Source organism: Xyrauchen texanus, chromosome 26, assembly GCF_025860055.1.
Source record: "Xyrauchen texanus isolate HMW12.3.18 chromosome 26, RBS_HiC_50CHRs, whole genome shotgun sequence".
NCBI classification, from domain to species: domain Eukaryota; kingdom Metazoa; phylum Chordata; class Actinopteri; order Cypriniformes; family Catostomidae; genus Xyrauchen; species Xyrauchen texanus.
Window position 1 is genome coordinate 7,357,226 of NC_068301.1, and position 27,885 is coordinate 7,385,110.

Below are 27,885 nucleotides of genomic sequence, written 5' to 3' on the forward strand. Positions count from 1 at the left end.
CCCTGTGAGGTCGTGACAAGAATGGTCAAATAATTCCCTCCAATAAAAAGACAAACTACGCTAAATAAAAACAAATTTCATGTCAGTCCGCCTCAATATGTTATTTATATATATAATTTACATATAAATGTCATGCATCGGCTCTTGGGGCCATAGGAGGGGACGCAGGGTTTTTTCTCCACCCCATTTGGGCGGGATTATTCAGTGCTTTGTATTGATTGGTTCAGATCCGACCAATGAGAGGTCAGCATGAATAGCGACTAAACATTTTTCAATTTGAAATCCAAACGGCTACGAGAAATCATTGCGCAGGTAAGTGTTTATTTGCAGTCGTATTTCTCATTTACGTATATAAAGGTTCATTTTTTTCTTCAAATTTTTACCTCTGTACATCAACAATGAGATTGTTAATGTAAGTGTTTGCTTCGTGTGATTATCAAGATAGGAGATAAAATTCCCACCCAAAATTACCAGCTCAGTGTTTATTAAATCTGCTAATCAGTACCTTGGAATTTTTATATTTGGTTCCGCTCTTCATATGCAAAATTATTTGTCTAGCTAACTTTAATTTACATTGTAATGTACTTTGTGTAATATGTCTGTGTTGTTTATTTTGGGCTTGACTTCCAGAAGAATTGAAACAACATCCATGAACAAAGAGGTAATATTTTGTATTGGATAAAAACAATTTTAAAAATTTTTTTATGGCAATGTTTTATGTTTAATTAGGCATGTACAGGGACCTACAGGTTCAAGATCTGTCAAAATTAACAACATGCATGTAAAATGCGCCCCCCACCCACCGCTGTACATTTTTAGTAATGTACATTATACCACACTTTTACAGAATAACAGAAAAATCAGTTTAAGCTATGAGTGTATTACTCCTAAACTAAAAACTTTTGCTCTGGATTACATGTCTGAAGTACTTGAAAAGTTGACGCATCTCAGCTGTCATGTATACTGTACATACATTTGTGTGCTTTTCAAAGTCTACTATAGTAATTCTGGCATACATATTGTTTCTTTTACAGAATACATCATCCCGTCTCCCAGTTATGTCTGGGAAACGGGTGCACACCTCTAGCTCGGATGGGGAGCAACAACAGCCTGCACAGGTGTTGTTTTTAGTTGAAGTCTGTTACTCAAATCTCCTTTGTTTTGTACCTGCAGAATTAATTTAACACAAATGTACATATTTGTGTTATTTTGAAAATATAATGAAAAATGTCAATATTTCTACAGAAGAAGATGCGCAAGGTGGACACAGAGCCGCCGCCTCAGAGGTTCAAAACTGCAGCAAGTGTTGTACCCCCAAGACGACCTGTAGCAGTCAAAGCTCTAGGTGAGTTATGTTTAAAAAAATTACCTTAAAATAAATAAAGTTAACTATGCATGGCTGCCTAAAAGGAATATTCCTTTATATATTTTATATAAAAAATTTCAACTCACCCCTTCTTTTCTTTAAAAAAAGGCCAAAACTCTGGGTTCTAGTTAGGGCTGTGTTGATACAATCAAATATCGATATATATCACGATACTTTTTCCATGTATCGTGATATTTTCAGAGATGCTTCTATGAGGCTTGAAAGAGACTGAAACTGATCCTGCAGGATTAACGGTTTCTCTCATGGACATACTGGACCTCTCTTACACATTTGGATCTAGGGTCGGGCAATCATATAGATTTATTTAACTTAATCTTAATTTGTACGATCCCAATGTTGATTCTTAAAATGGCAAGATATTTCTATCTGCAATCCCTTACAATCATATATGTATAAATACTTCCCATATGCTATAAGAAATGTCTGTGATTAGTCACCAGCGGGTTATTTTTTTTAAATGATAAATTTTACATTTCTGCCTTTCAACTCTCCAAAAAATGTCCCCATTGACTTCCATTGAAAGTGCCTCACAGTAACCTCCATTTTTGCTTTTTTTTTTTTTTTAAGAAAAGGAGAGATGAGTCTAAATCCATTGTTGTAGTACTGAACATTATTCCAAAAATGCTGTCAATTTAGCTTATCTTGGATTGAACCCTGGTTATTCCTTTAAGGCTGTTTGGCTAGAATTGCTATAAATGTATCAGGAAGCTGAGCATGGAGTCTTAATGTTTTCTCTCTCTCCTTTTCTTATCAGCCAAACCTCTTCGTCCAACTGGAGCTGCTACAGTGGCTGTTGCCCCCTCAAGAGGTATTTCAAAACATGCCAATTAATGCCATATATATTATGGATGAATCACATTTCTGCAATTAGAATTTCTTGAATCTAAAAACTTTCTTTGTTTAGGTGTCCAGAAAAGACCAGTTGCAGCAGTTGCTAAAGGTGAGATGGATATGTAAATGTAATTTGTGCAATCACAAAACCTTTGCTCATATATGCAGAACTTGATACAAAAGTTTTAGGGCGTTTATTGTGCTTAAGTGCATCTACTTTCAGCAACTACAGGTCCAGGGATGTCCCGAAGGCCAGGATGGGACCTGAAGGGTAAAGTCAGTGACATGGAGAACAAAGTACAAAATTACCAGAGCAAAGTAAAATCTATAAATCAGGAAAACGATGGTCTGAAAGACTCCATATCCAAAGCCCAAAAGCGAGAAGCTGAAATTAGAGAGGAAAGTAATCAAATCAAAAAGCGTCTCCGGTAAGTGTTGAAAAACTAATTAGAATTGAATCTTAAAAATAAAGCTTAAAGTCTTATTTTGTATTATGAATAGTTGGTAATTAGTTTGTATAATATTCCTGAAAGTAGTGACATTTAATGTTAGCTTAATATTTCTAATTCTGTTATAGGGACTGTGAAGATGAACTGGTAAAGCTGGCTACTGTAAAAGATGACCTGGAGCAAACTTCTAAAGAGAGAGATAGTCTTAAGAAAGACTTCAACAAGCTAACCGAGGAACACAAGATTTTGGAAGGTCTCAGGGATAATTTGGAGTCTGAGCTCCGCAATGTGCAGGTATCTATGCTGGTGTTGAAAAATGCAAGATGAGAATAGGCAATAAAGTGAAGACTTGATGTGTTTTGGGTGATTCTATCTCAAGTATACAGCACTACATACATGTGTAAACATGATTCAGTGTGTTTTTCAAATTGTAATCTTCTTTTGTCTTTCTCAGACTCAGCTCTCCATTCAGACCTCTGCACTGGGACGGTGTCAGGACAGTCTGAAAGAGAGTCAGGAAATAGTCAGAAACCTTGAAGAGACTGTGGCCCGTCAAAAGGAAGAGCTACACTTTGGAGAAATGGAGCGAAGGAAACTCCACAACACCATTCAGGAGCTCAAAGTAAGCTCTGGTGAAGGCCCATCTGGATATTTCAGAGGACAATATGAGACTAAATTGTAAATTTGCATCGTAAAAGTCCTATCAAGGTTTGACATGATTGCAAAGCAACAATGAAATTGCATCTCTTCCATGTTAAAGGAATGGCTTAATACAAGTTAAGCTTAATCAACAGCAATTGTTGCATAATGTTGATTACCAGAAAAAGACATTCAAACTTGTTCTTTGTTTATTTAACCCTTGCATTGTCATAGGGTCATTTTTGACCCGGGACAGGTAAAGAATATGTTATAAATGCAGCATAGTTTTTGGTTCTGGAACCAAATATATTGATTTTGTCAAAACCATCAAATCAAACAAAATAGAAAAAAAAAATGTTTTGATATAATTGTTTAAGAGAAATAACTGGTTATAACAAATTGTTCCTTTCATTGTCTTAATGGGTCAATTTTGACCCATACAGGAAAAAACAGTTGTGACCTTTCACCTTACTGGATGTATACAACTTTAAATAGTTTTTTGTCCATCTATTAATCACATTTTACCTTAAAATATTTCATATTTTTTCAAATTTTTGTACCCAGCCCCATACTGTTCTCTAGCGCCCCCACCTGCTCCACTGGGTATTGCATCTTTCCTACACATCACATGGTTTCTATTTGTCACACTGAGAAGCTCAGCAAAATTTGAAATCTTATCGGTCCAAAATCCTCCACATATCTTAAACGTTTAATACTTTATTTTTGACTATGATTTTTGTTATTTTGCACTGTATTTTTGCTTTCATTGTGGTAAGAAACATTAAAACTAAAAATCAAATCTTCCCTCCTTTTATAGGGCAACATTAGAGTCTTTTGTAGAGTCCGGCCACTGCTGACTGGCAATAAGTTTGACGTTCGGCATATTCAGTTGCCTGCCCATGACAACAAGGCTCTCACGCTGGCCAAAATGGAAGAGGTAGATGCATCCGTTCAAGCTTATGCATTTATTAGCATGTAATCATATTCAGCCTCTGCAATTTCACCTTTTCTTTTTTTAGTCGCACATAGGCCGCACAGCTGACACACAGAAAAGCTATAACTTCAGCTTTGACCGTGTGTTTGGACCACGTGCCTCTCAGAGTGAGGTTTTTGAAGAGATTTCCCTGCTGGTCCAGTCAGCTCTGGATGGGTACAACGTATGTTGCTTTGCTTATGGTCAAACCGGCAGTGGTAAGACCTTCACCATGGAAGGGGGCGAAATGGAGGACTTGTGGGGTGTCATTCCACGTGCCGTCCAGCAAATCTTTAAGTATGCCAAAGCACTCTGTGAGCAAGGGTGGCAGGTAAGGGCCAAAGAGAAGTGCAAATGCTGAATCTTTCTGTAGCATAACTCTGTCCAAGCTTGGTATTGAACTTGAGTGCCTAGTTTAGCCTCCTGTGACCCAAACGTGACTGCGGTGCATTTTCCATTTCATTTTTTGATTTGTAACTAGTAGCCCCCCAATAAACATGCAAAAAAGAAATATAGCAAATAGATTTCCTAAAAAATATTTGTCCACATATGTGAACAGCGGGACTAAGTTTAACATTTTTATTTTAAATGGTACCAATTCTTACGAAGTCAGATTTATTTATTTATTTTTTTTTCATCAAATTGTTTTCTTCCAGGAGTGTTGGTTATTAATGTTTTTGAGATGTTACAGACATTACACAAGAAATTGGCTAAATTAATTCTGATTCAATGTAATGTCCAGCATCATTCAATCACTGCCAACTGTTACAATATGTACTGATTTCCATTGTCCCGTATCTGACAAACATGTTGAGTGGTCCAAACATCATCTGCAGCCTGAAACTGATCTTTAGGTCAGATTTTAGGAGTGAATGCACTTAGCTGCCTAGGAAAGCAATAGGATGCTCCCTAATTAACCTCCAGTGTGCAGTCTGTCTGCACTGGTCTCAGAACAGATTGAAATGCATCTTATTTTCATCCTAACTACATATAAAGCCTTTGAAAGCAAAAATGTTTAGCTTTTGGATGAACCCATTGATTCTCAATGTGAAAATGCATTAACTAATGTTAATGAATAGAACCGTATTGTACAGTGATAACAAAATAAAATCATTCAACATTGATATTATAATGAAGTGAAGTGATCCACAGATGTCATCATGTTAAAAGTTATTCTAACTAACTAACATGTTTTTGTTTTTTTACTTTTGAGGGAATAATTACCAAAATCCACATATGTGGACATGTTTATCAACGTGCTGACCTGTGAAAAATTAAGAGTTTTTTAAAGTGGCCTATCAAAAGAAACCAGAGATGCTACGTTGTTTTACACGCAACAGGTTTTAATGAAAACAATTTGGTGCACCAGAATTTTAACCTTGAAATAAGAGTCTAGAGTCTTGTGAACATTATTCAGTTGGTTTAAATTCATTTACATTATGCGTTGCGTGTTGCAAAGCCAAAATACAACATCCATGAATGTGGATGCGGGGTCTCATGAGGTTAAAAGAAGTGTGACCTATCGTGCCATGCATCTATTTGGTAAGAATTTGCAAATACAAAGTTTCCTTGTGGTTTATTAATGGACCTGTGTTGATATTTTGTAGTACACATTCACTGCTAGCTTTGTGGAGATCTACAACGAGACTCTTCGAGACCTTCTGTATACGGGAAAACCGAACAAGAGACTCGAGCATGAGATCAGGAAGGTCTCCAACAATGAGATCACAGTTACCAACCTAACATACCAAAAAGTCAACAATGAGGATGAGGTAATGTTCATTTAAAGTACAGATCCACCAAAAAGTCTCATATTTAGTCACAAGCTCATAGGATCATTTTTAATGTTTATGGGCTGCTAATACTCAAAGATTTTATATGATTGGGCTTCTGTAGTTTGATATAGAAACTGATTCTGTTGGCAAAATTTAGATTGTGAGGCTGATTGTTCAAAGTGTGGTTTCTAAAATGTTTCAGGTACACAATTTGATCATGTTGGCAAACCAAAACAGGTCCACCGCCCGCACCTGCATGAACGATCAGTCCTCACGTTCTCACTCGGTGTTCCAGCTAGACATAGAGGGCAAGAACTCTGATCGAGACACTAAGTGCAAGTGTAAGTATAACGTAACGCTGCCTACATTAAGTTTTAAGTTTGTCCATGCTTTCAAAGTGAAATATTAAACATGAAGAATTGCTTTAATTACTCTTGATGCAAAAGTGAAAATTTGATATCAAGTGTGAATATTTGTCTAGAGGTTTTCAGGGATTAAAGTGTTTGGTTGTAAAATTATTATAGTAGAGCAAAACCCAAATGGGGCCGATATTATGACTTGGTTTCTGTCATCATCTTGCACTCGATTCCTTTTCAGCTACACTGTGTCTTGTGGATTTGGCTGGTAGTGAAAGAGTGCAGAAAAGTCAGTCACAAGGAGAACGCTTCAAGGAAATGACTGCCATCAATTCTTCCCTCACCAACCTGGGAATCGTGATCGCTGCTTTGGCCAACAAGGTAAGCTGAAGTAATGAACTACTTGGTGTTAAATTTGTTCTTAAAAGTAAGTTCACCCAAAAATGACAATTCTGTCATTTTGTACTCATCCCTGTGTTGTTTTAACCCTACATGACTTTCTTTTTTTTAACACAAAGGGATTAATTGTTATGCTTAGTGGTGTTGTACAATGGCAGTTTATGGTGAATACCTTGTCAAGCTTCAAAACTATCATTCAGAAATTGTATAAATTATTCCATGAGACTCATGATTGTTATGAACACATACGATATGGTTTGGTGAAAAACAAACAGAAATCGAATGTATGTTTACTGACAGTTGAAGAAAAAGAAAGAAATTCATATAGGGTTATAACAACACTGGGTGAGGATACAATGACTGGATTAAAATTTTTGGGTGAACTAATCCTTTTTCATTTTTATTCCATTCAGTAAAAAATTGCCTACAGCTGCGAGTATTGTTGGATTTCACCCGCTCATTTTCTCTCTCAACCTTTATAGGACAGCTTTGTTCCCTACCGTAACTCCAAGCTCACCTATCTCCTCCAGAACTGTCTCGGAGGCAACAGCAAAACGTAAGCAAAGTACAAAACTTAAAAACTACACTTTGATATGGCGGTTACAATTTAACTTCATTTGGGATTTTTGTGGAATATAATTATTTCATTTTAGTGTTTTGCTTTTTGCAGTTTGATGTTTGCCAATATTTCCCCTGAGGAAGAGAGTTTCAGTGAGTCCCTGAATTCTCTGCGCTTCGCCAGCAAGGTTAGTGATCATGTGAAAGTCTGTATTCCATTAAAATATAGATTGAGTTTATTTGTGATCTTAAACACTGTTTATAACTCGCATGGTTACTGTGTTGCAGGTGAACGACTGTGTTATCGGAACCGCTTCAGCTAATCGGAAATAGATTAGCTATCATTTCTCATATTCCAATGTTGTGATTTTATGTTTTTCTTTTGATCTGTTCCCATCACTTATTCCGTATTTACCCAATCCCCCCCATCTGTCTTTTTATATGTCTGTGATACATTTTAATGTACAGTTCAGTTGGTATCTTTTTAGATTTCTGATTGGCAGACAATTTTTTTATCAATGTATATCAACTATCAAAGGCAATTGTACTTAAACTTGTAAGATAATTCAATAAATGTTCAATTTTGGCGTGTAATGCAGCAGTACGCATGATTATGATGCCAAGTGGACAAGTTTGAATATATCTCTTTTTTTATTTAATTATTTTTACTGAGCTAAGGATTTTAAAACGAATGAATGATGTGTAGTTTTAGTTCAAATTAAGTTAAGTTGGTAAAATGAATTCAGTTTGTAAATGTTTTAGCTACATATTTTTCTGTTACAAAAATGATAACCATAGTTTGTCAGAATGCTAAAGTAACTATAAAACTGGTACGGTACCTTGGTATTTGCTACTGTTGCCAAAAGGAATAAAATTACATTCTCGCAGCTTTGTTGATTGTTTGAAGGAGAGCCCATATCTGTTATGGTTTAATAGTAATAACTTTGCAACAGACATTTTTTTTTTTTTCCCCCAACAATATTTTAAGTTCATCAAAATAACCCTATAAAATGTTTATGAATGTATAAGGGCATGCTCAGGGACCGCAGACTCTTTCGTTTAGTTTGATTATTTTTATTTCCACTTACAAAAAAAAGAGTGAATATTTTTAGATACTGTGACTGGTCACAATTACTTTTAAAGGAATATGTATGTGTTTCAATGTAAATTAAGCTCAATATACATCATTTGTGGCTACCAAAAAATGCCTACCAAAAAAACTAATTTCGACTTCTGTTTAAAAAAGAAAAGAAAAGAAGGGGGGCAGAAATTGAGGTTACTGTGAGGCACTTAAAATGGGAGTGAATGGGGTCAATTTTTGCTTAGAATTATAAGCTTAACAAATTATATCAAAGCACTTGCATCAATTTTATTAGCTTTATATTTCAGCTATAAAGTTTTTTTTTTATTATTATTTTGTAAAATTGGATATAACTTCACACAGAAAACATAAGCAATTTTATCATACTAAAATCATGTTGGCATGAATATTGTTTACATCATGTGACTATACTTTTGAAACTGTATTTTAAAGGAATATTCCTGGTTTGATGCAAGTTGAGCTTAATCGACAGCGTTTGTGGAATAATATTGATTACCTCAAGTTTATTTTGACTCGCTTGGTGAGTATTTAAATGTTTATGGATTGGACCCATTGACTGTAAATGCCTCACTGTAACTCAGATTATTCTTTGTTATTTTAAGAGAATGAAGGATGCATTTGAATATGAATATGTCAAAAATGCCATTGACTAAGCTTAATTTGTATTGAACCCAGAATATTCCTTTAACTTTTCCAGATTCACCCCCTTCGCTTCACCATTTTAATCACCATTTTGCAGTTAAATATTCCTGAAGTGTGAATATATATATATGAAAGTACAAATATTTAATAAATGTAAGGTCATACAAACGGAATAAAAAAAGTAATTAAAGTAGTTTAAAGGTGCACTCAGTAACTTTTGTCTTTGTGTCATCTTGGACTTACACTTACCAGTCTTGGATGCAGCAACATTTAAAATAGTTTTCAGTTTCAGATGACATTGTAAAAATGCAATGTTCACAGTCAGCCATAATTACTTTAATTGATGAGTGAAAGAGTTAAATAACAGGATGGTTACTGAGATTAAGTGAGTAGTATTTGGCTGGTCATGTGATTCAAACATGGCCGCCCCCATGTGCGGACCCTCTCCATGTAGAATAAAACAGCTTCTATAAGGTTACCGATATAACTGGAGTCTTCATTTTAAAGTGAGTGCTCATGATAACCTACATATATTGCAAAATTACTATTCATGTCTTTTAGGGGTTACATTTAATGAGGAAAAAATTACTGAGTGCACCTTTATAAATGCTCATTTTTGGCCACTGTTGCATTGAAATTGTTTGTAGGCGTTGCAACCACGGATCTATATAGATCCGTGGTTGCAACCCACTTCTACAATTTCGACGGTCTGGGGTTCTAAAACAGCACTTGTTACCATGACAACAGTGAATCAGCTGCAGCGTTTTGCTTTCTTGTTTTTAGTCGGCCGAGTCTAGCGCAGCTGTCTGGGATTCCTTAAAGGTAAAACCAGCGGTCCGTCTGAGATTCAAAACCTCTGATGGAAGTCCACCATTAGGCTCGGCACTCCCGAACGGTGGGAAAGAGCGAATTATCATTATGAAAATCCCCTATATTAGTGCCTGACGGAGATACTTAAATAGGTAAGATATTTTCCTCGATTAAAAAAAAAGAGTCAATCCTTATTTTTAAAGGCCACACGTTGTGCGGTTCGGTTTCGCAGCAGCTGGCTAACGTAAATATTCCGGGAAGCTACTTTTTTTTTTTTTTTTTAATACAAATTTGCGGTGACGCAAAACGTTAGAAATCATCATGACTGAATTTGTTTTGCGGCGAATTTAATCGTAGTTCACGCTGATCTCGCGTGTGCGAATGCCACGAGTTGTTTATTTGGGCAAACACCAGTGCAACTTTCCCGGATATCACATATTCATGACATTTCCACTGCTGTTCCCTTCATGTTTGAACGAGTAACATTTAACTATCAGAGGAAACAAAAGTCACGATAATTGCCATTATTAGAAAACGGTATTTAACATAAATAAGTAAAACATTCGAATAAATAAAGTATCTGTGCAGTGGCTGGTCAATGCCCCTTGTTCTTTGGACTTGGCAATTTGATTTGCAGGATCTACTGAGAATACGAAGAAAACATATTCAACATTTTTGTAATATTGTCATTCTGTCAGTGGAAAACAAACTCTTCAATTTCCAGCAACTGTTTGTTTTTATCTGTCATATGTGATAATTTGGCATTATGGACTTCTGCTTTATTTAAAATGAGTATATAGAGTGTATTATTAATGCAAATAGCCCAAAGGGGCGTTCAATATGGAGATAGAATTGTATCATATTAACATACAAATTGAAAGAGTTTCACAAAAATAAAGTGAATTCACAAATAAAAAAAATATTTACAAATATAATTTTTAACTCACAAACACAACTCTGTCTGTTATTAATTTGTGAATCGTACACATTTATTTGTGGATCGCTTACTGTGCTTTTGCAGACCGCTACACTCATTTGTCGATTTTGAAACATATCTAGCATCAAGACATGCGCACAAATCTATAAATAGGTGGACTCCACCCATAATCTATTCAAGCCAATCAGATAAAGGCCACATTACTCGGACCAATCGTAGCACATTCTATCTTCAACCAATCACACTTCATTTTACAATCAGGGCGGGACCAGAGTCACAGTGCTCTCATGAGCATGGAATCAGTTACATACAGATACACTCCAAGGCTGCAAACTTTTAAAGAAACGGACACCATCAGAGGAATACTGTGATTTAAGGTTTTTTCATTTTCTCAGTTGTTAACATATGTAGTGTTTTGATATATGTCGACAGCTGAAAATTGCCCATTTGTAGAGTGTCCTGATAATTAGTTTCATAGCTAACCTGGCTGACTATGAGTCTGCTATTTTAGATTTAACCAAGTTTCTTAAATGAAATGTGTCATCAAAACCTTTACTCTTAATAGACACTACAAAAGATCAGTAGTACAGATAGTGCCTTTATAAAACTTGAATCATATTAGATGATCATAGGTGCACAAACAATAAATGAATACCCTATATTACACAGTGTACACGATCTGCTATGCCAAATATGTGTAGCGATCCTCAAATGCACAGGAAGCTAACCACAAATAAATGCTGGACAGAGTTGTGCTTGTGAGTTCAAAAATATATTTTTAAATATATATTTTTTTTTTTTTTTTGCAAATCTCATTTTATTTATTTGTGAGTTCACTTTATTTTTGTGTGCATGCATGTTATTTAGAGTCCCACAGACAGCCTACACCAACCTTTCCCTGTAATCCTAGCACTAAACTTCCCTTATAATTATTATCCATGGTTTTACTACAGTTATCATAGTTTAGCCATGTTAGTTTGTAGTAAAACAAACATCTGTGTTCCCACCAGAATATTGGGGTGCATTAAGCTGCACAGTGTGCTAGGTGCTATTTACACCTAAGTCCATTAAAGTAAATGTGCAGAAGCTAGCACACCTAACTATATCAGGCTGTGGATATACAGAAGTATAATGCCTACTAGCAAGCAACATGAACATGATCGCCCCAAATACACTGTGCGATACATTAATATTGACAAAGTCAGCTGTTTTGTGATGCTCATCTCTTTCCAGAATGCAGTCGGTCACAGCGGACCAAGGCTATGGTGACTCTGCGGGTTCTCCCATCACTGATTCAGTGGTGCAGGTGTGCTTCTCCAGGGTGCAGACCTCAGTGCTGGATAGCCTGAATCGACAGCGTGAGGAAGGCCATCTCTGTGACCTCTCCATTCATGTTCAGGGCCAAGTGTTTAAGGCCCACCGATGTGTGCTGGCTGCATCGTCACCTTACTTTCACGACCAGGTATGTCCTTCCTTTTAAGGAATATTCAAGGTTCAATACAAGTTAAGCTTAATAAGCAGCATGTGTGGCGTAATATTGGTTGCCAAAAATTATTCAGACTTATCCGTAGTTTATTTAAAAAAAAAAAAAAAAGTAAAAATTGCAGTTACGTATTTGGCCCTTACAATGGAAGTGAATGGGGCCAGACAATAAAGGTTAAAATACACAATTTTTCAAAAGTATTTACATTGATACGGTTAGTAAGTAATTTTATCTCACTAAAATCATGTTAACACATATAATGTTTGTCTTGTGGCTATACATTTGAAACAATGTGTATTTTTACATTGATCGACTGGCTTCATTAACTTCCATTGTAAGTGCCTCACTGGAACCCAGATTTGAATTTTTGTTGTTACATTAAATTGTATTGAACCCAGAATATTCCTTTAAGTTTACATAACATTTATTTTCCATGGAGCAAATGTAGATGTTCCCACTGAGTCATTTGGGAATAAGAGCTGACACAGTTTTATCGATAACATGCACTTTTCAAGATTTATTTTAAGATTTACAAAAAATTAAACGTAAAGCACGAATCAAAACCTTTTTAAAAGCTATTTTAAAAGTAAATATAAATTTGTCATAAAAGTTGCACTGTGCAATCCTTCTTAGTAATATCACAGTCTTTGTTTTTGCACACAAGGTGCTGCTCAAGAACATGTCCACTGTCTCCATCCCGGCCGTCATGGACCCCCTGGCCTTTGAGAGTGTTCTCAGTTGTGCTTACACTGGCCAGCTGCGAATGCTTCGTGAAGACATTGTTAACTACCTCACCGTTGGCAGCGTGCTTCAGATGTGGCACATTGTGGACAAATGCACTGAGCTTCTCAAAGAGGGCAGGGGGGGTTCAAGTGGACCTCAGGGATCCGGAGAAAAGGAAAACGAGGGGCACAGTGGTTGTCCCAACAAGGTTGCCCAAGCAGATGGAGGAGACACCTCTTCTACATCTCAGCCTCCAAGCCGACCTTCGTTCAATGAGAGCCAGTCACCTAGCAGCACCAATTACTTCAGTCCTAGAGAAGCAAATTTTGGAGGGGGCATGGTGACAACAGGAGCAGTAGGGGAGGGTGCTGTACACTCTAATCCAAACTACTGCACCCCTTCTGGTGGGGAGGAGGGTTTTATGATTGAAGAAGATGAAGACGAGGAGGAGCTCTTGTTTCCCAGGAAAAGAGAGCACGGAGGAGGCAGCAAGCGGAAGAACACAACCTCTGTATCCGATCAAGAGGTTGGGGAGAGCGACAGTTTTGGAGTTTCGTCTTATCAAGATGGAGATTCCTCACCACCCCAAAAGCGTCCATCATATAGTCAGCCGAGCATCATGCCTAGGAAACAGTGGGTGGTGGTAAAGACGGAGCACTCGAGAGATGATGACCTGATCGTGGTGTCAGGAGAGGAAGGCGGTGAAGATGAAGAGTTGCGAGAGATGGAGATGGTCAGAGAAAGAGACAGGACATTTAACATCTCCAATGTTAGGACCCTTTCTGGACTTCGAGAAGATACTGAATTGGAGGCACGGGTGAGTAACTAGGTTTTCAAAATTGGACATACTCAGCCTAAATGGATAATTCACCCAAAAAGTAATTTTGTCATCACATAAGACTTTCTTTAATGTAATAAATAAGTTTAATTTTTGAAGAATATCCTGACCGTTTTTTTTCCATATAAAGAAAGTAAAAGAGGATGTGGGCTGTCAAGCTCCAAAATCACTAAAAAGCAACGTAAAAGTTTTGAAGTAAAACTTGTGAGTTGTACTCCGTTTTTTAAAGCAATACTATAGCTTTGTGTGAGGAACAGACAGAAAGTAGCAGAGAATAGCTGCAATTTCCAATTCGTGAATGAATCGTTCTTTATAGTCAGAACTTTTCAGTAAATTAAGTGATTCTGTTCACAGCACTGTTTAAATGACTTTTAACTACAGTAATTAAACCTGATTCGGTTCTCAAGTTCAACTCAATGATCCAGTCCTTCTTTCTAAAGAAGAAAGTAATTCATAGTGTTGGACATCAATAATGGTTTACTGATCCAATTTTCGATTAAATTGCATTAGATATTAATTGGGATATATTTTTGTTATAATCATACTAGAGCCGTCAAAATGGTAAATGTGTTATTCACGATTAAAAAAAAATTATGCATTGATTAATCGCATGTGTTAACACGTTATTTTTCTTAATCAGGATAAACATATTTACCGTTAATGGGCAATTCCATGCAAAGGTCATCTTTACCATGAAAAAATAAAGTTTTAACCAAAAGAACAAAACCCTTTTTAAGTTGTCCATTTAGATCTGTAATATACTGTATTCATGTGCTTTAACAAAAATTTTAAGAAAATTGCCTTGTTTATCCACCAGATATGAGGTGAGCAACAATGCTTAAATTACATTTTCAACCAGCCATATTTCATGCTTTCAAAAAAAGGTATCAAAGACCCCCCTTTTTAAACTTTATTTTAACAGTAAGCATTTTGCAGAAAGATGGAGGCATGCCTGAGAAATAAATATACTAATTTGGTCATAACAGCACTGCCTGTTGAATTTATAAGGGCTATAATAAAGAGGTCTTGACGCTTCAGTGCACTGTCACGTCCATAACATTTTAAAGGTTTAGTTTATTTAATATGACAATTATAAATGCAAATAACTTGAAACTTTATTTACAGAGCTAAATTATGTTTATGCTTATTAGGATAGACAATTCATCTCACTACTTTGCTCTGAACAACCATAATAATGCGTTACGGACGTGACCGTTACGGACGCTTCATATTAAATCATGCATATGACTATTGTGATCTGTTTCAAGACAGAAATGATTTTGGCCACTTCATTTCAAGTTTTGTTTTGTAGAAAGACTTTATTTAAAGTGAATTTCGTTTTGTATAAATTGTATCTTAATTTTAAATCAAAGTTTCATCAACCAATTGCCTGGATTTAATAAATAAGCAAATATAGCATGGAGGTGCGATCACTTGCAACATGTAAACTTGAGCGCGTCTCATAACTGAACAGAAACTCAACGTATGCCTCTCAGAAATATAGCCTATCTATAGAAAGATTGCAAAGAAACGAAAAGAAATAGGCAACTCTGATTGTGTAATCTGTATGTGCTTTTTCCACCACCACGTCCCTTTAGAGGCTCGGTACGATCACGCTGACAAAATAATAATAATAATAGGCTAATAATATTGCGTGTCAATTATTTTGTCAAATCATTTTTATACTAAATAAAATGTGATGATTTTGACTCGCGACTGTGCATTAAAATCCATAAACTGGCCGAAAACCGTGCGATCATTTAGACACAAAAAACGTAGGCGTTACATGATTGCTAGTGACTCACATCTACGGACAATAATGTCCATCGGTTCACCTGACTGTGGAGGAAACCTGTGATTTGAACTCCTATATGACAAACATTAATTGTTAATGTATTTTAATTTTGACTGTCTTCCGTAATAGTCTCTGCTTTAATGTTAAATCTGTGTGTTTATAGTAGCCTATTCACGTCCTGGTCGAGAGGCGTCCTGCAATTGCGCGAGGAACCTGATTGGTTTAGGCGCGAAACAGGCGCCCTCTAATTCGCTCGCGCTTCCTGTCATTCAAGCTCAGGTTTTGACAGCTCGAAGATAGCGATATCTTAAAGCTAAACGCCTACCACAACGACAAATGGATAAAATGGTATGATACTAAAAACCGCACACAATCAGGGAAAATAAATTGAATAAAAATCTAGTTATATTAATGTGTCATATCAAATAGCCTTGTCACCTCAGAGTCATCACCTCAGATAAGATACCATGACAATATAACAACCTACTTTATAGCAGGCTATATATGTATACATATATGTGTGTGTGTGTGTGTGTTTGTACAGACATACATATTCACACATACATATACATGCATATACACACACACATGTTATATAATTTTATAAAAATTATAAATGCCAATGGACCTAATACTAGGCTGCTACACTATAGGTAAAAGCTATGTCCAATGCTGAACGTCAGAAAGCTTTCAGGGAAAGGCACAAAAATGATGAAAACTACAAAGAAAAGGAAAGGAAAAGAAAGAGAGAGGAAAGGGCCAGAAAAAAAACTCTGCAAACTAATGAGGAGAAAGAAAGAGTTTGCACTCTTGCAAAAGAGAGACAAAGGAAAAGGAGACTCCGTTTTAAACATCAACATTTAGATGAACAAAGGGCTCCTGTCCCGGCATACAAGAGTAAGCAGTCTCTTGGGAGGGCAGTCAAACGAGTCCTCACTGCTCTTCCTCAAAGTCCAAACAAAAAAAAAGCAGTGATGAAAAAGATTGTTGACACAGTTGGATGTGTTGAGCACAGTGAAATGAAACAAGTAGGCCTATCAGTTACAACAGACCACATTAAAGAAAAGGTTAAGCAATTTTATGTCCGGGATGACATCTCACGACAGGCACCTGGGAGGAAAGATTCTGTTACCATAAAAGAAGATGGAGTTAAGAAGACATATCAAAAGAGGCACTTAACTATGTCTATTTTAGAGGCATATAGAGTCTTTCAGCAAGAGTACCCAGAGATTAAAATCGGAAAATCTAAATTTGCAGCACTGCGGCCAGGAGAGGTCTTCACAAAAGCAGAAACACCTCGAAATGTTTGCCTCTGTAAATACCATGAGAACACACAAATGCTGCTTGAGAGTGTACATAAACACATCCCACGACATGCTTTCGAAAGCATACCAGCATTTATCATAGCTGTGGTCTGCAGTCCTGATTCTCCGGAGTGTATGTTAAATGGATGTGAAACATGTTGTGATGCAATTCTCCTTCAGAACATCATTAGCAACATCCCAGATGAAGATAAGAACATCCAAACAACATGGCATTCATGGGAATCTGAAGGGGGGTTTCAGGTTAAGATAATGAAGAGTGGAGTATTGCGCGGTGTGTTCGCATTGCTGCTGGCGTCGACCACTAAATTTCTTAAGCACTGCTTCATAAAAAGAAATCAAAGTGCAGTTTTCCAACAGAAGATGAAAGAGGCAAGTGAGACTACAGTGGTGTTACAGATTGACTTTGCAGAAAATTACACTACTGCATATCAAGATGAAATCCAGGCAGCCCACTGGACCAGCAGACAAGTCACACTTTTCACTGCTGTTGGATGGAGCAAAGCAGAGGTGCAATCCTATGCTATTGTCAGTGATACACTGGAGCATGAAAAGAAGGCTGTTGCTACATTTCTCTCCAAGGTGGTGGATGACCTGATGAAAAAAAAACCAAGCATGGAAAAGTTGCACATCTTCAGTGATGGAGCAGCATCGCAGTTTAAAAACAAATTCATTTGGTCATTCATGTCCACAATTTTCAGGAACATCTTTCCAGACCTTAAGGTATGACTATTCAAATGTTATTGTATCATTATGGACTTGTGTGTTAGAAGGTTACATATGGTGTTCTTTAGTGATATTCATTTGACTCTTTAATCCAGGTGGAATGGCACTTCTTTGCCACAAGTCATGGAAAGGGAGCTGTTGATGAAGTAGGTGGGACAGTGAAAAGGGGCGTTAGATCAGCTGTGCTAAGCCGCAAGGTAATTGTGAACAATCCACAGTCCTTTGCGGAAACAGCTGCACATTACTGCCCGAACATTAATATTAAACTCGTTTTGGAAAGGGACATCCAGATGTTCACACATGAACACCAGCTAGACCGTCTGTGGACTAATGTAAGACCTCTCATAGGTAAGTATTGGATAGCAATTTGTGCTCCCTAATGAATGTGTACATAATGTTATTCAAAGCGATATCTGTATTATTATGATGACCTCTTTGCACTCTTTCTTAGGAACCCAAAGTGTGCACCACATTGAGCCCACCTCTTGGGGCCTCATCAAACATAGTCTGTATTCATCCTCAGAGGCAGCAACACACGCGTTTCATCATTCAAGTGAGGTTGAGCCTCAAGCCCACCCATGTGAGCCATTGGGCAACATAAAAACAGGTGATTGCCTGCTGATCAGTTACAAAGGAAAGAAGTCCAGCAGGCAGTTTGTCGGCCTTGTCACTGATTTGGATCCTGGTGGTTTTGAAATGCAATTCCTAAGGAGAAACGATGAACTGGGCTTTGTCTATATCCTGCCCACAAAGGAGGACAAGTCGTGGGTGGAGAAAGGACAAATTATCCACCATCTCAGTCCTTTCGTTGACAACAGAGGCCATTATAATTTCAAAGAGGCTGTACTGGCAGAATGAATGAATGAAAAATATTCATTAGTTAAGAAGAATTTTCATGAATTAAGATGTACAGTAAGATCCAAGCTAAAAAAATAACTAATTCATAATTGGGGGAGGGGGGGGAAACACAGCCATTATGCGTCAACAAAAGTAACATGATGGTTTGATTGTTGATTTTCCAAACAGATTCTATGGATTTCAGACGCGTCACATCCATAACAGGGTTTTTGTCACATCCATAACGTTGGTTTTTCCTCATAATACACTTCATAAAAATATATATATTTTAAACATTGATATTTTTATGTTCAGCTAAGACCCCTTCATCATGTGGATAGCAATATTTATACATTGGATTTAAAAGTTCACAGACTTTAAAGGAAATCGAACAGTATACCAAAAACTCGTCACATCCGTCACATCCATAACGCATGCATATTTTCCTTTTTTGGGGGTGCTTAAATATATTTTAGAAAAACATATTTTGCCTGTCAATTCCCCAGATTGGGTGCTCTGAGAATATGCATTTCCAATTTAAATATTGTAAGAAGTTTTTTTTTTTCTGAGACATTTCACCTGTCATTATGAGTTCAAATGTCACATCCATAACGCTGGAATTACCCTAATACAGCAGAAACATGCATAAACATTGGTTGGAAGGGTGTGATTAGACAGCAGTGATTCTGTGTCAGTGATAAAGTGATGGGGAAAGTAGCTCTAAATGCTATTTGTTGTACAAAACAAGCCCTGATCGAACTTGTGACAGAAATCAAGTATTTTGCAGCCTAAGTAATGGGCATTTTAATTACCAAAGAAGCACGCAAAGTATTAATTATCACAAAAATGCAGAATGAGACCTTTTTGTCTGAAAGGCTTTTCATATGGTGTTCAAAGCGACTCTGGCGTTGACACCCTGATGTGAATCATGAACGCAGCTTCACGTTTGCTGTTACAAAGCAGATAGCCACAGTTTTCCCAGTGATTATTATTGTGGTGGATGAGAGTTTAGGAGATTTAATGCCCATAGAAATGGAAATGCAACCTATGTGGGGACTAGTTCTTTCAATTAGTCAAAATCCCACTTAGACTTTGGATAACATTAATCTTAATACTGTGGAAAGATGGTGTCGCGTGGCACCATGCGAGGGTCGGCTGTGTGAACGGCGAGTTCTGATCACTTTGCTAGTTTTTAATACTTTGTGTCATAAACCAGTGAGATTCGATACGCCTTATTCTATAACTGTTCTATGAAGACAATATGTCAAAGAATTCTAAATCCTCAGGCTCTGGAGACATTAAAAGACACTTACATGCACAAGCTGATACCCCCGCACAGGGCCGCAGACCGGGGACTCGGTTTGGACGGTGCGGTGGGAGAGATTCAGTGTCAACTGTCGAGCATGGCGGCAATGCTGGCGAAGATCATTGCTGACTTCGAGGATCTTGCTGTAATACGTTGATCGATCACTGCCATGGAGACAAAATGGGGGACATTGAGAAATGGATTGATTATCTGGAGTCATTGGAGAGGGAACTAGCTGCTAATCCACTAGTGATCAAGATGGACTTGGAGCATTTTTGGGAAAAGTTGAATGACATTAATAATCGTAACCGGCGAAACAACATCCGAATTGTTGGAATTCCTGAGAACGAAGAAGGCAGAGATATGGTGAAATTCCTAGACGAGCTCTTCCCGAGTCTGTTCGAAATCACAGGCCATGAGATGGAAATCGAGTGAGCTCACAGTGTTCCGGCATGGACACCGCAGAGGTAGACCAATTCTGGCCAAATTTCAGAGATCATCCGATAAAGATCTTGCGTTACGTGAGGCAAGGAGTAAAGTAAAGCTTTCTTGTAAAACCACAGCATTTTCTTGTTCCCAGACTTTGTGAATTCGACAAGAGAGAAACATTCATCTAGGAATGCAAGAAACTCTTACATCAACACCAACAATAGATACTAAGGATGGCCGCAAAATGTTTACATGCCCACATCAAGAGATTTCATTCATAAAGTCAATGGAATAAGTAATTGTGTGAATCTCTCGATGCAGCCAAGTGGACCTGACTCACTGAACATTCACTTGACTGTCTGAGGAAACTGGGTGCCAACATTGTTTCTTTTTGTGTTGGCTCCGGCTAATGGCTGGAGTTTGTTTTGTGGAGAAACACACCTTTGGGACAGTATGTGGATGAATCTGCACGTTCTTTGTGCTTATGCCTCCTATTGAATGGAGTTTGTTTTATAGATCATTTTCTGTTGTGTAATTCTGTCTCACAAAATTTGTATAGAAACACCAGACTTCAGCAATCTGATGGCAAAGTTGTCACGGGGGCTCTCGTAGGCGTACATGGACTGTTTGAGTTTAGAGGGATGGACGCCAGTTGGTGCTGTCAGGTTAATGCGCACGTTTTATCATTACATTGATAAGTAAGCATCTATAATTCAAATGTCTCAAACAGATAAAAGATAAAGTAGGAAGAGTCATTATTGTTTTAGCAGAAATTCAGGGGCAAAGGTTGATTTTGGCTAATATTTACACACCTAACACAGTTGATCAGGGCTTTTTTATAGATCTTGAAGGGATGTTACAAGCTGCTGGCACCCCTCATGATATAATATTGGGAGGAGACTTTAATCTTTTGTTGGACTTAGTCCTTGATCACAGTGAAGCAAAAGTGTGTAAGCCCCCTAGAGCAACAGTGACGCTTCATAGGATGTGTCAAAATCATGGTCTTACAGATATTTGGAGACTTTTGAACCCATCTGATTGGGACTATACATTTTTGTCATCAGGCCTAAAGATTTATTCTAGAATAGATTTTTTTAATATATCCAAGTCCCTCATTTCATCTGTTGTTGATTTGTTCAATTGGAAACATTTTAGTGTCAGATCACACCCTGGTGAGTTTAGAGGTGTTGCCACATAAGGAGAAAAAGAAATCATATACTTGCCGCTTTAATGTATCCCTTTTGCAAAATCCTGAATTCCAACAAATGCTATAGTTCCATGTCTTTTTCTACTGATGAAGATATTATAACTCCCTAAATTGATGAATGACCAAAAAAATTATCTTGATTCTGAGATGAGCTTGGTGAGGTCATTAAGGCCTTGCCTACAGGCAAGGCTCCGTTGCCAAATGGTTTTGCTTCTTAATTTTTTAGATCTTATGCTACAGAATTGGCTCCACATTTGTTAGAAGTTTATACAGAATCATTAAAGAATGGAAAGTTTCCGCCAACCATGACACCAGTCCGGATCAGTCTGATTCTTAAAAAGGACAAAGATCCAAGCGAGTGTAAGAGTTACCATGCAATTTTCCCCATTATTGTTCTGTCTTGCCTTGCAACCATTAGCAGCCGCGATAAGAAAGGAGGATGATTTTCCAGGTGGGATAGCAGGAGGTTGGCACATAAGCTTCTGCTTTACGTAGATTATATTTTATTATACCCTGATAGATCTATTCATGGCCTCCACAGAATTATTCATTCCTTTTCTAAGTTCTAGGAATACAGAGTTAATTGGTCTAAATCCGAAGCTTTGGCTCTGACAGCGTACAGCCCGATAACGGCTTTTCAACCGGGTGCCTTCCAGTGGCCCAAACAGGGCATTAAGTATTTGGGTGTTTTATTCCCAGACAATCTTTGTGATTTAGTTAGTTAATTTTGACCCTTCAATAAAATGGTTTTCGAGTTATGTGAGTAGGTGGGCTTAATTACATTTATTGATTATTGAGAAGGTTAATGTTATTAAAATGAATTCAAAAGCAAAATTCAACTACTTGCTACAATCTCTCCCAATAGATGTCCCCCTCTCTTATTTCAAGCAATTTGACAGCATAGCGAAGTCCTTCATTTGGAGTGGGAAACGCCCCATATAACATTTCAGTAAGCTGTATTGGCCGAATGTCACTGATGGAATAGGCCTACCCAAAATTTTGTTTTATTATTTTGCATTCGGTCTCAGACATTTGGCTCATTGGTCTCTTCCACCTGAGAGAGCCCCTCCCTGGTTTTGTATTGAACAGGAAGTTCTTGCCCCTATTTCGCCATTGCAAAGCCTTTCTATCATACTAACCGGAGATGTTAAAATACACCCCGTTATCTCGTATTTACACTCTGCATTTATTTAAATGTTGCCTCAAGCTTATGGCTGAACCCCAAATTATCTTTTAGTAAGTCCCTTTTCTGCTTGTCAGAGTGGATTGCGAGGGGGGTTACTACACTTGATGACTTCTATAAGGGCAGAGTGTTGAGATACTTTGTAATTTTGCAATATATGTTGGAAATATTGATCACTCACATTAAAATGAAGACTCCAGTCATATCAGTAACTTAATAAAAGCTGTTTTATTCTACATGGAGAGGGTCCGCACATGGTGGCTGCCATATTAGAATCACATGACCAGCTGAATACTAATACTACATTTCTACAATGCCATCTGAAACCGAACACTATTGATTTTAAATGAAGCCGCTAGGTGTCAGTTTAAGTCCAAGATGACTCAAAGACAAAAACTTTGAGTGCACCTTTAAGCAATTATTGAAGACAAGTAAACTGTCAGTAATAAAGAACAAAGAATTACAAGCAACCGAACAAATAAAACGATAGAACAGGAAAAACAATTAAAAAGTGCTTGAAATGATTACCAGCAGTATCAAGTATCCATTCAGAACTTAAAAAGCCTTACATAAACAAATCTACTTGAATTAATGTTCTTCATTTTATGATTTTGATTCATGGATGCTTTTAAAACTGCTAAAGTTATTCTGACAAGAGCAGTGAGTAGTTTTCACATTTTGTTATATATTTTTGTATTATTGTTAGACTGCATTTACCCTTCCAAGTTCAATATTTTGATACAAATCCACTTTTTCTCACTGTCTATGTCTGAATTTTACCATAAGGATTACCACAGCTATGCAAGTGCTCTCGGAGCACACACATGCATTACATAATGAGCACACCTGGCATAAAGTAAAAGATCTTGTGATTAAAAAATATATATATTTCAGGGGGCCTGGGTAGCTCAGCGAGTAAAGTCGCTGACTACCACCTCTGGAGTCACAAGCTCAAATCCAGGGAGTGCTGAGTGACTCCAGCCAGGTCTCCTAAGCAACCAATTTGGCCTGGTTGCTAGGGAGGGTAGAGTCACATGGGGTAACCTCCTCGTGGTCGCTATTATGTGGTTCTCGCTCTCGGTGGGGCGTGTAGTGTATTGTGCATGGATGCCGTGGAGAATAGCGTGAAGCCTCCACATGCGCTATGTATCCACGGTAACGTGCTCAACAAGCCACTTGATAAGATGTGCGGATTGTCTGTCTTATACATGGAGGCAACTGAGATTCCTCCTCCCAGAATGAGACGAGTCACTATGCCACTACGAGGATATGAGCACATTGGCAATTGGGCATTCCAAATTGGGGAGAAAAAAATTATAATTCTTTAACTATTTTTTTAATTATTATTAAAAAAATGTTTTTCCTCATAGGTTGACTATTGCCAGTCCTCAGAAGACTACCTCAAGTATGAGAGGGGTTTGATGGACCAAACATCCTCTCAACACCCTCCTGACAATCCCATTCAATGTACCAGTAGGGCCGTTTCCACCATGCTTGGCTCAGTTCAGTCTTCGGCCGCAAGAGCTCAGCTCTTCCCTCTGGATATGCAAGGAAACCAGATTCTTCTGTACAATCAGGCTGCCCTAGAATCTTCATCTCCATTAGGGCTTGCCGGAGGTATGTCTGGTGTTTCATTAAAAGGAAGCCTGGAGCACGGGGCAGTCCATTTACCTGCTCAAGGGGCTCTGAGTAGTGGGATAGAAGGATTAGACGGCGGGGCTGGCAGTTCTGGTAAGGCCTTCATGTGTCATTGCGGGAAAACGTTTTCGCACAAGAGCATGCGGGACCGCCACATCAACATGCACCTGGACCTGCGGCCTTTCAACTGCCCCATCTGTGCAAAGAAGTTCAAGATGAAGCATCACCTCACTGAACACATGAAGACCCACACTGGTCTGAAACCTTATGACTGCCACGGCTGTGGGAAGAAGTTCATGTGGCGCGACAGCTTCATGAGGCATCGCTCACACTGTGAGAGACGCAACAGGGGCGCTGGCAGTGCCAACAGGAGAGTAGGGTCGGAAGGGTCTATAATTTCTCCACCACATCACATGAAGCTCCATTCCTCAGGCAATGAGCCCAGCCAAGGTAGCATTGTCCCACAAAGTGGGATCTCTGTTGTTTCTCCACAACATTCGATTAGCAGCAATGACATCTCATGTCTCAACATGGCAGCACCTGGGCCTCTTCTAGGAATCAGTTCTCAAACTGGGGCGCACAGCCTTGGTTCTGGTATTTTAGGGATTAGTGGCAGCCATAGCGGCTGTGTGGAGGATGTCTGTGAAGGGAATGTTGATGAAAGCAGGGTCACATAGGCTGTTAAAAGAATGTTCCCTGTTCAAGACGAGGTAAGCTCAATGGACAGGATTTTTGGCATAATGTTGATTACCACAAAAATAATTCAGACTTGTACCTTGTTTATTTAAAAAAAAAAAGTTACAGTTACAGTGTACGGCACTTACAATGGAAGTGAATAGGGCCGGATGCTAAACGTCAAAATAAAAACATTCAAATATATAGCCTCAAGACGTAAATATTATATGAGTTAACATGAATTTGGTGTGACAAAATCGGGGATTTACTGACATTACAGTGTTTACAAGATTTAAAGTTGTATTGCGGTCATGTCTTCATGGCAACAAAGTTGTAATATTGGATATAACTTTACACCGATAAGGTATGCAAGCGATTGTATAATGCTAAAATCATGTTAACGCATGTAGTGTTTGTCTTGTGGCTATACTTTTGAAACCGTGTATATTAGTGTTTATCGTCTGGCCCCATGTACTTCCATTGTAAGTGCCTTACTGTAACTTTTTTGCTATTTTTCAATAAACGAGGGACTAGTCGAAGTTATTTTTGTGGTAATAAATATTATGCCACAAATGCTGTCCATTTGAGCTTATTTTATATTGAATATGGAACATTCCTTTAAGCTACGGTGTTTCATTTCAAGACCACCGTCCCTCAAAACAAGGACCCTCTTGTGATTTTCATCAGTTTTAAAGGGACCACACGAACAATTGTCTGATTCTTTACCTCATCCCATTGTGGTGTGTTTGGAAATAATACGAATTACCAAGTGCCCATTGCAAGCTTACCTGTGTATCTAGTTCTTAAAGATGTTTAAGATCAGTGGAACCTTTTTCTGGCCAGGAATACGGTCAGTCACTCTTGCATACAACCTGCCTCACTAGCACAGAACATTTGTTCGCTGTTGCTCTAAAGTGCCATTGTGTTGTACGGTGAACATTACTATAGCCGTCTAATGACTGTATATAACAGAATATTCCACCTTTGAATGTTAATTTATTGATTTCTTGAAGGGAAAGTTCAACTAAAAATGACATTTGTCTCATTTAATTAGATTGTTTCCAACACCTTCTAACTTTTAAATGCTTAGAACCCTATATGCTTTTGTGGTCCACAGAAGACAGAAAGTCATACAGGTTTAGAGCAAAATAATGGTGAGTAAACGGTGACTAAATGTTAATATTTATTTGAACTATCCCTTTAAATAACAGGCATATAGCTTCTTCTGCACTTTGGTGTCTTCTTTGCTTGGAAGCAGTGCAGGGTGGTTGGATTGCTGAATTAATCAACTTATGGTCCATTTTTGCATTCCTATATATGTCCTTTGACCTAACTACTAGTAGAGTTGCTTGGAACCCTGGAAAGACGTTTGTTTTTTTGGGATTACCAAACAATAGATGACTAATGGAAAACAGACCTTTTCAAAGTGAACTCCTCCCGTATTTTAGATGTAGCCTGCAGTGTACCAGTAGTGATAGTTTTAAAAAGTTTGCCTTCCATGAAGGCTTTTGAGAAACGATTTGCCATGTTTTTATAAGGGTAACAAATAGATTTAAAGCTTGAATGAAGTATGCAAATGACTTAGTGGCATAGATGCAGTATTGTGCAAAAACTGAAGTTATCATTAACCAATGTCATTGTAATAATACGCTATTTGCAGTCAGTCATGATTAATTTATTCAGCGAGTGAAAGCGTTCATTTACAGGGGATTATTGAGATGAAGCAAGTATAATGCGACTGGTCATGATCTCAACATGGTGGTGCACGTTAATTTTCCACCGGAATCATATATTCTCTTAATAAAATCTTAAAAATGATTATTTCATTCTGTTTAATAGTTTAGCTATTAGCAAAACAAAAAAATCACTGGGTGCACCTTTAAGTGATTTGTTGATGTTCTGATGCATAAATGCAGTGATCCATTGCTGAATTGTATTACGGATGAATATGTTGACCACAAAAACCAGATACCTCAAGCTTTATCACAAATATTCAATATATTAGGAGAAATAAACAGGGATCTAATGTGTGAACCAGAATGAATCGCACATCTGTTGCCTATCCACACATTCCTACGACTTCAAAATCAAATGGTGAGAAAAATGCTGTAGAGAACATTTAAAATATGATTTAAAAATGTCCAGTACCAGCAGGTAAAATCATGATTCAGTGCTTGCTTATTGAGTAATCTGGTTAGACATATCTGTCTTATGAACAGATAAAAATTGTGTTCCATCTACAATTGTTGTGATGAATCTGAACTTGAGAACAAATTAACTGGATTACAAAAACAATTGTGTAAATATTTCACGGGCAGTAGCTAAATAAACAGATTCTCTGTTGTCTGATGTAAATGGAGTACATCAATAATTTTCTTAAAAGATTCTTCATTTAAAATAATAAAGTGACATGTGCACTAATTGAGACTTATTCATTTCTTATTATTGGTTGTCTTCATCAGTTCATTCGATCCACTCGTTTTCACATTATATTGATAAGTGATTGTTTTCAATGATGCTTTTGTTGTTGTTGTTAAGAAAAAGGTTACGCTATCTTCCAGTCTGATAGTTTAAATTGAGTGCGTTTACATGCACAGTACTAAACCAATTGAGCCAACAACATGGACGGTCATTATGATGGTGATTAACCTTAAATGGTTTACCTATATCGGGGTAAGGTCATTAACAGTTTAACCTTCTGACAAAAGGTTAATGATATGGGAGGGAAACATTTTCATCCTTGAAAGTGTTTTTTAGGGAGCCACTTAAAACAATTTATGGGTTTTATTCATATTTAGATTTGGGTTGAATTTTGGAAGGTTTGCAAAATTTAACCACAACCATTGTTTTAGACAGAAAGTGGGG

At 37.6% G+C, this 27,885-nt stretch overlaps 2 protein-coding genes across 3 annotated transcripts; both read left to right on the forward strand.

The window, feature by feature from the left end:
- The first annotated feature begins 269 nt into the window (after nucleotides 1-269).
- On the forward strand, nucleotides 270-8,247 carry LOC127619813 (carboxy-terminal kinesin 2-like). 2 transcript variants are annotated; one of them, XM_052092812.1, is made up of 17 exons: nucleotides 270-312; nucleotides 631-661; nucleotides 1,035-1,118; nucleotides 1,246-1,345; nucleotides 2,142-2,195; nucleotides 2,292-2,327; nucleotides 2,442-2,646; nucleotides 2,796-2,961; nucleotides 3,122-3,289; nucleotides 4,124-4,243; nucleotides 4,326-4,610; nucleotides 5,887-6,051; nucleotides 6,257-6,395; nucleotides 6,652-6,791; nucleotides 7,292-7,365; nucleotides 7,480-7,555; nucleotides 7,656-8,247. In XM_052092812.1, the coding sequence occupies exons 2-17, from the start codon at nucleotides 650-652 to the stop codon at nucleotides 7,698-7,700; spliced, it is 1,869 nt and encodes a 622-aa protein (XP_051948772.1). In that variant the 5' UTR covers nucleotides 270-312; nucleotides 631-649; the 3' UTR covers nucleotides 7,701-8,247. The 2 variants fall into 2 exon arrangements, with proteins under 2 accessions (XP_051948772.1, XP_051948773.1); XM_052092813.1 differs by having other exon boundaries at nucleotides 291-312; nucleotides 634-661.
- A 1,704-nt stretch (nucleotides 8,248-9,951) lies between these two features.
- LOC127620248 (zinc finger and BTB domain-containing protein 22-like) lies at nucleotides 9,952-27,438 on the forward strand. Its single transcript, XM_052093410.1, has 4 exons — nucleotides 9,952-10,073; nucleotides 12,092-12,320; nucleotides 13,006-13,881; nucleotides 24,078-27,438. Exons 2-4 carry the CDS (start codon nucleotides 12,093-12,095, stop codon nucleotides 25,020-25,022), a joined length of 2,049 nt encoding a protein of 682 aa, XP_051949370.1. The 5' UTR covers nucleotides 9,952-10,073; nucleotide 12,092; the 3' UTR covers nucleotides 25,023-27,438.
- The last annotated feature ends 447 nt before the right edge of the window (nucleotides 27,439-27,885 follow it).

Excerpts from the sequence above, each read along its gene's own strand:
- LOC127620248 (XM_052093410.1), top strand. The coding sequence starts at position 12,093 with ATGCAGTCGGTCACAGCGGACCAAGGCTATGGTGACTCTGCGGGTTCT. Across the intron at positions 12,321-13,005 it reads CACCTTACTTTCACGACCAG|GTGCTGCTCAAGAACATGTC; the intron begins GTATGTCCTTCC and ends TTTGCACACAAG. Across the intron at positions 13,882-24,077 it reads ATACTGAATTGGAGGCACGG|GTTGACTATTGCCAGTCCTC; the intron begins GTGAGTAACTAG and ends TTTTCCTCATAG.
- LOC127619813 (XM_052092812.1), top strand. Across the intron at positions 1,119-1,245 it reads AGCAACAACAGCCTGCACAG|AAGAAGATGCGCAAGGTGGA; the intron begins GTGTTGTTTTTA and ends ATATTTCTACAG. Across the intron at positions 7,366-7,479 it reads CTCGGAGGCAACAGCAAAAC|TTTGATGTTTGCCAATATTT; the intron begins GTAAGCAAAGTA and ends TGCTTTTTGCAG.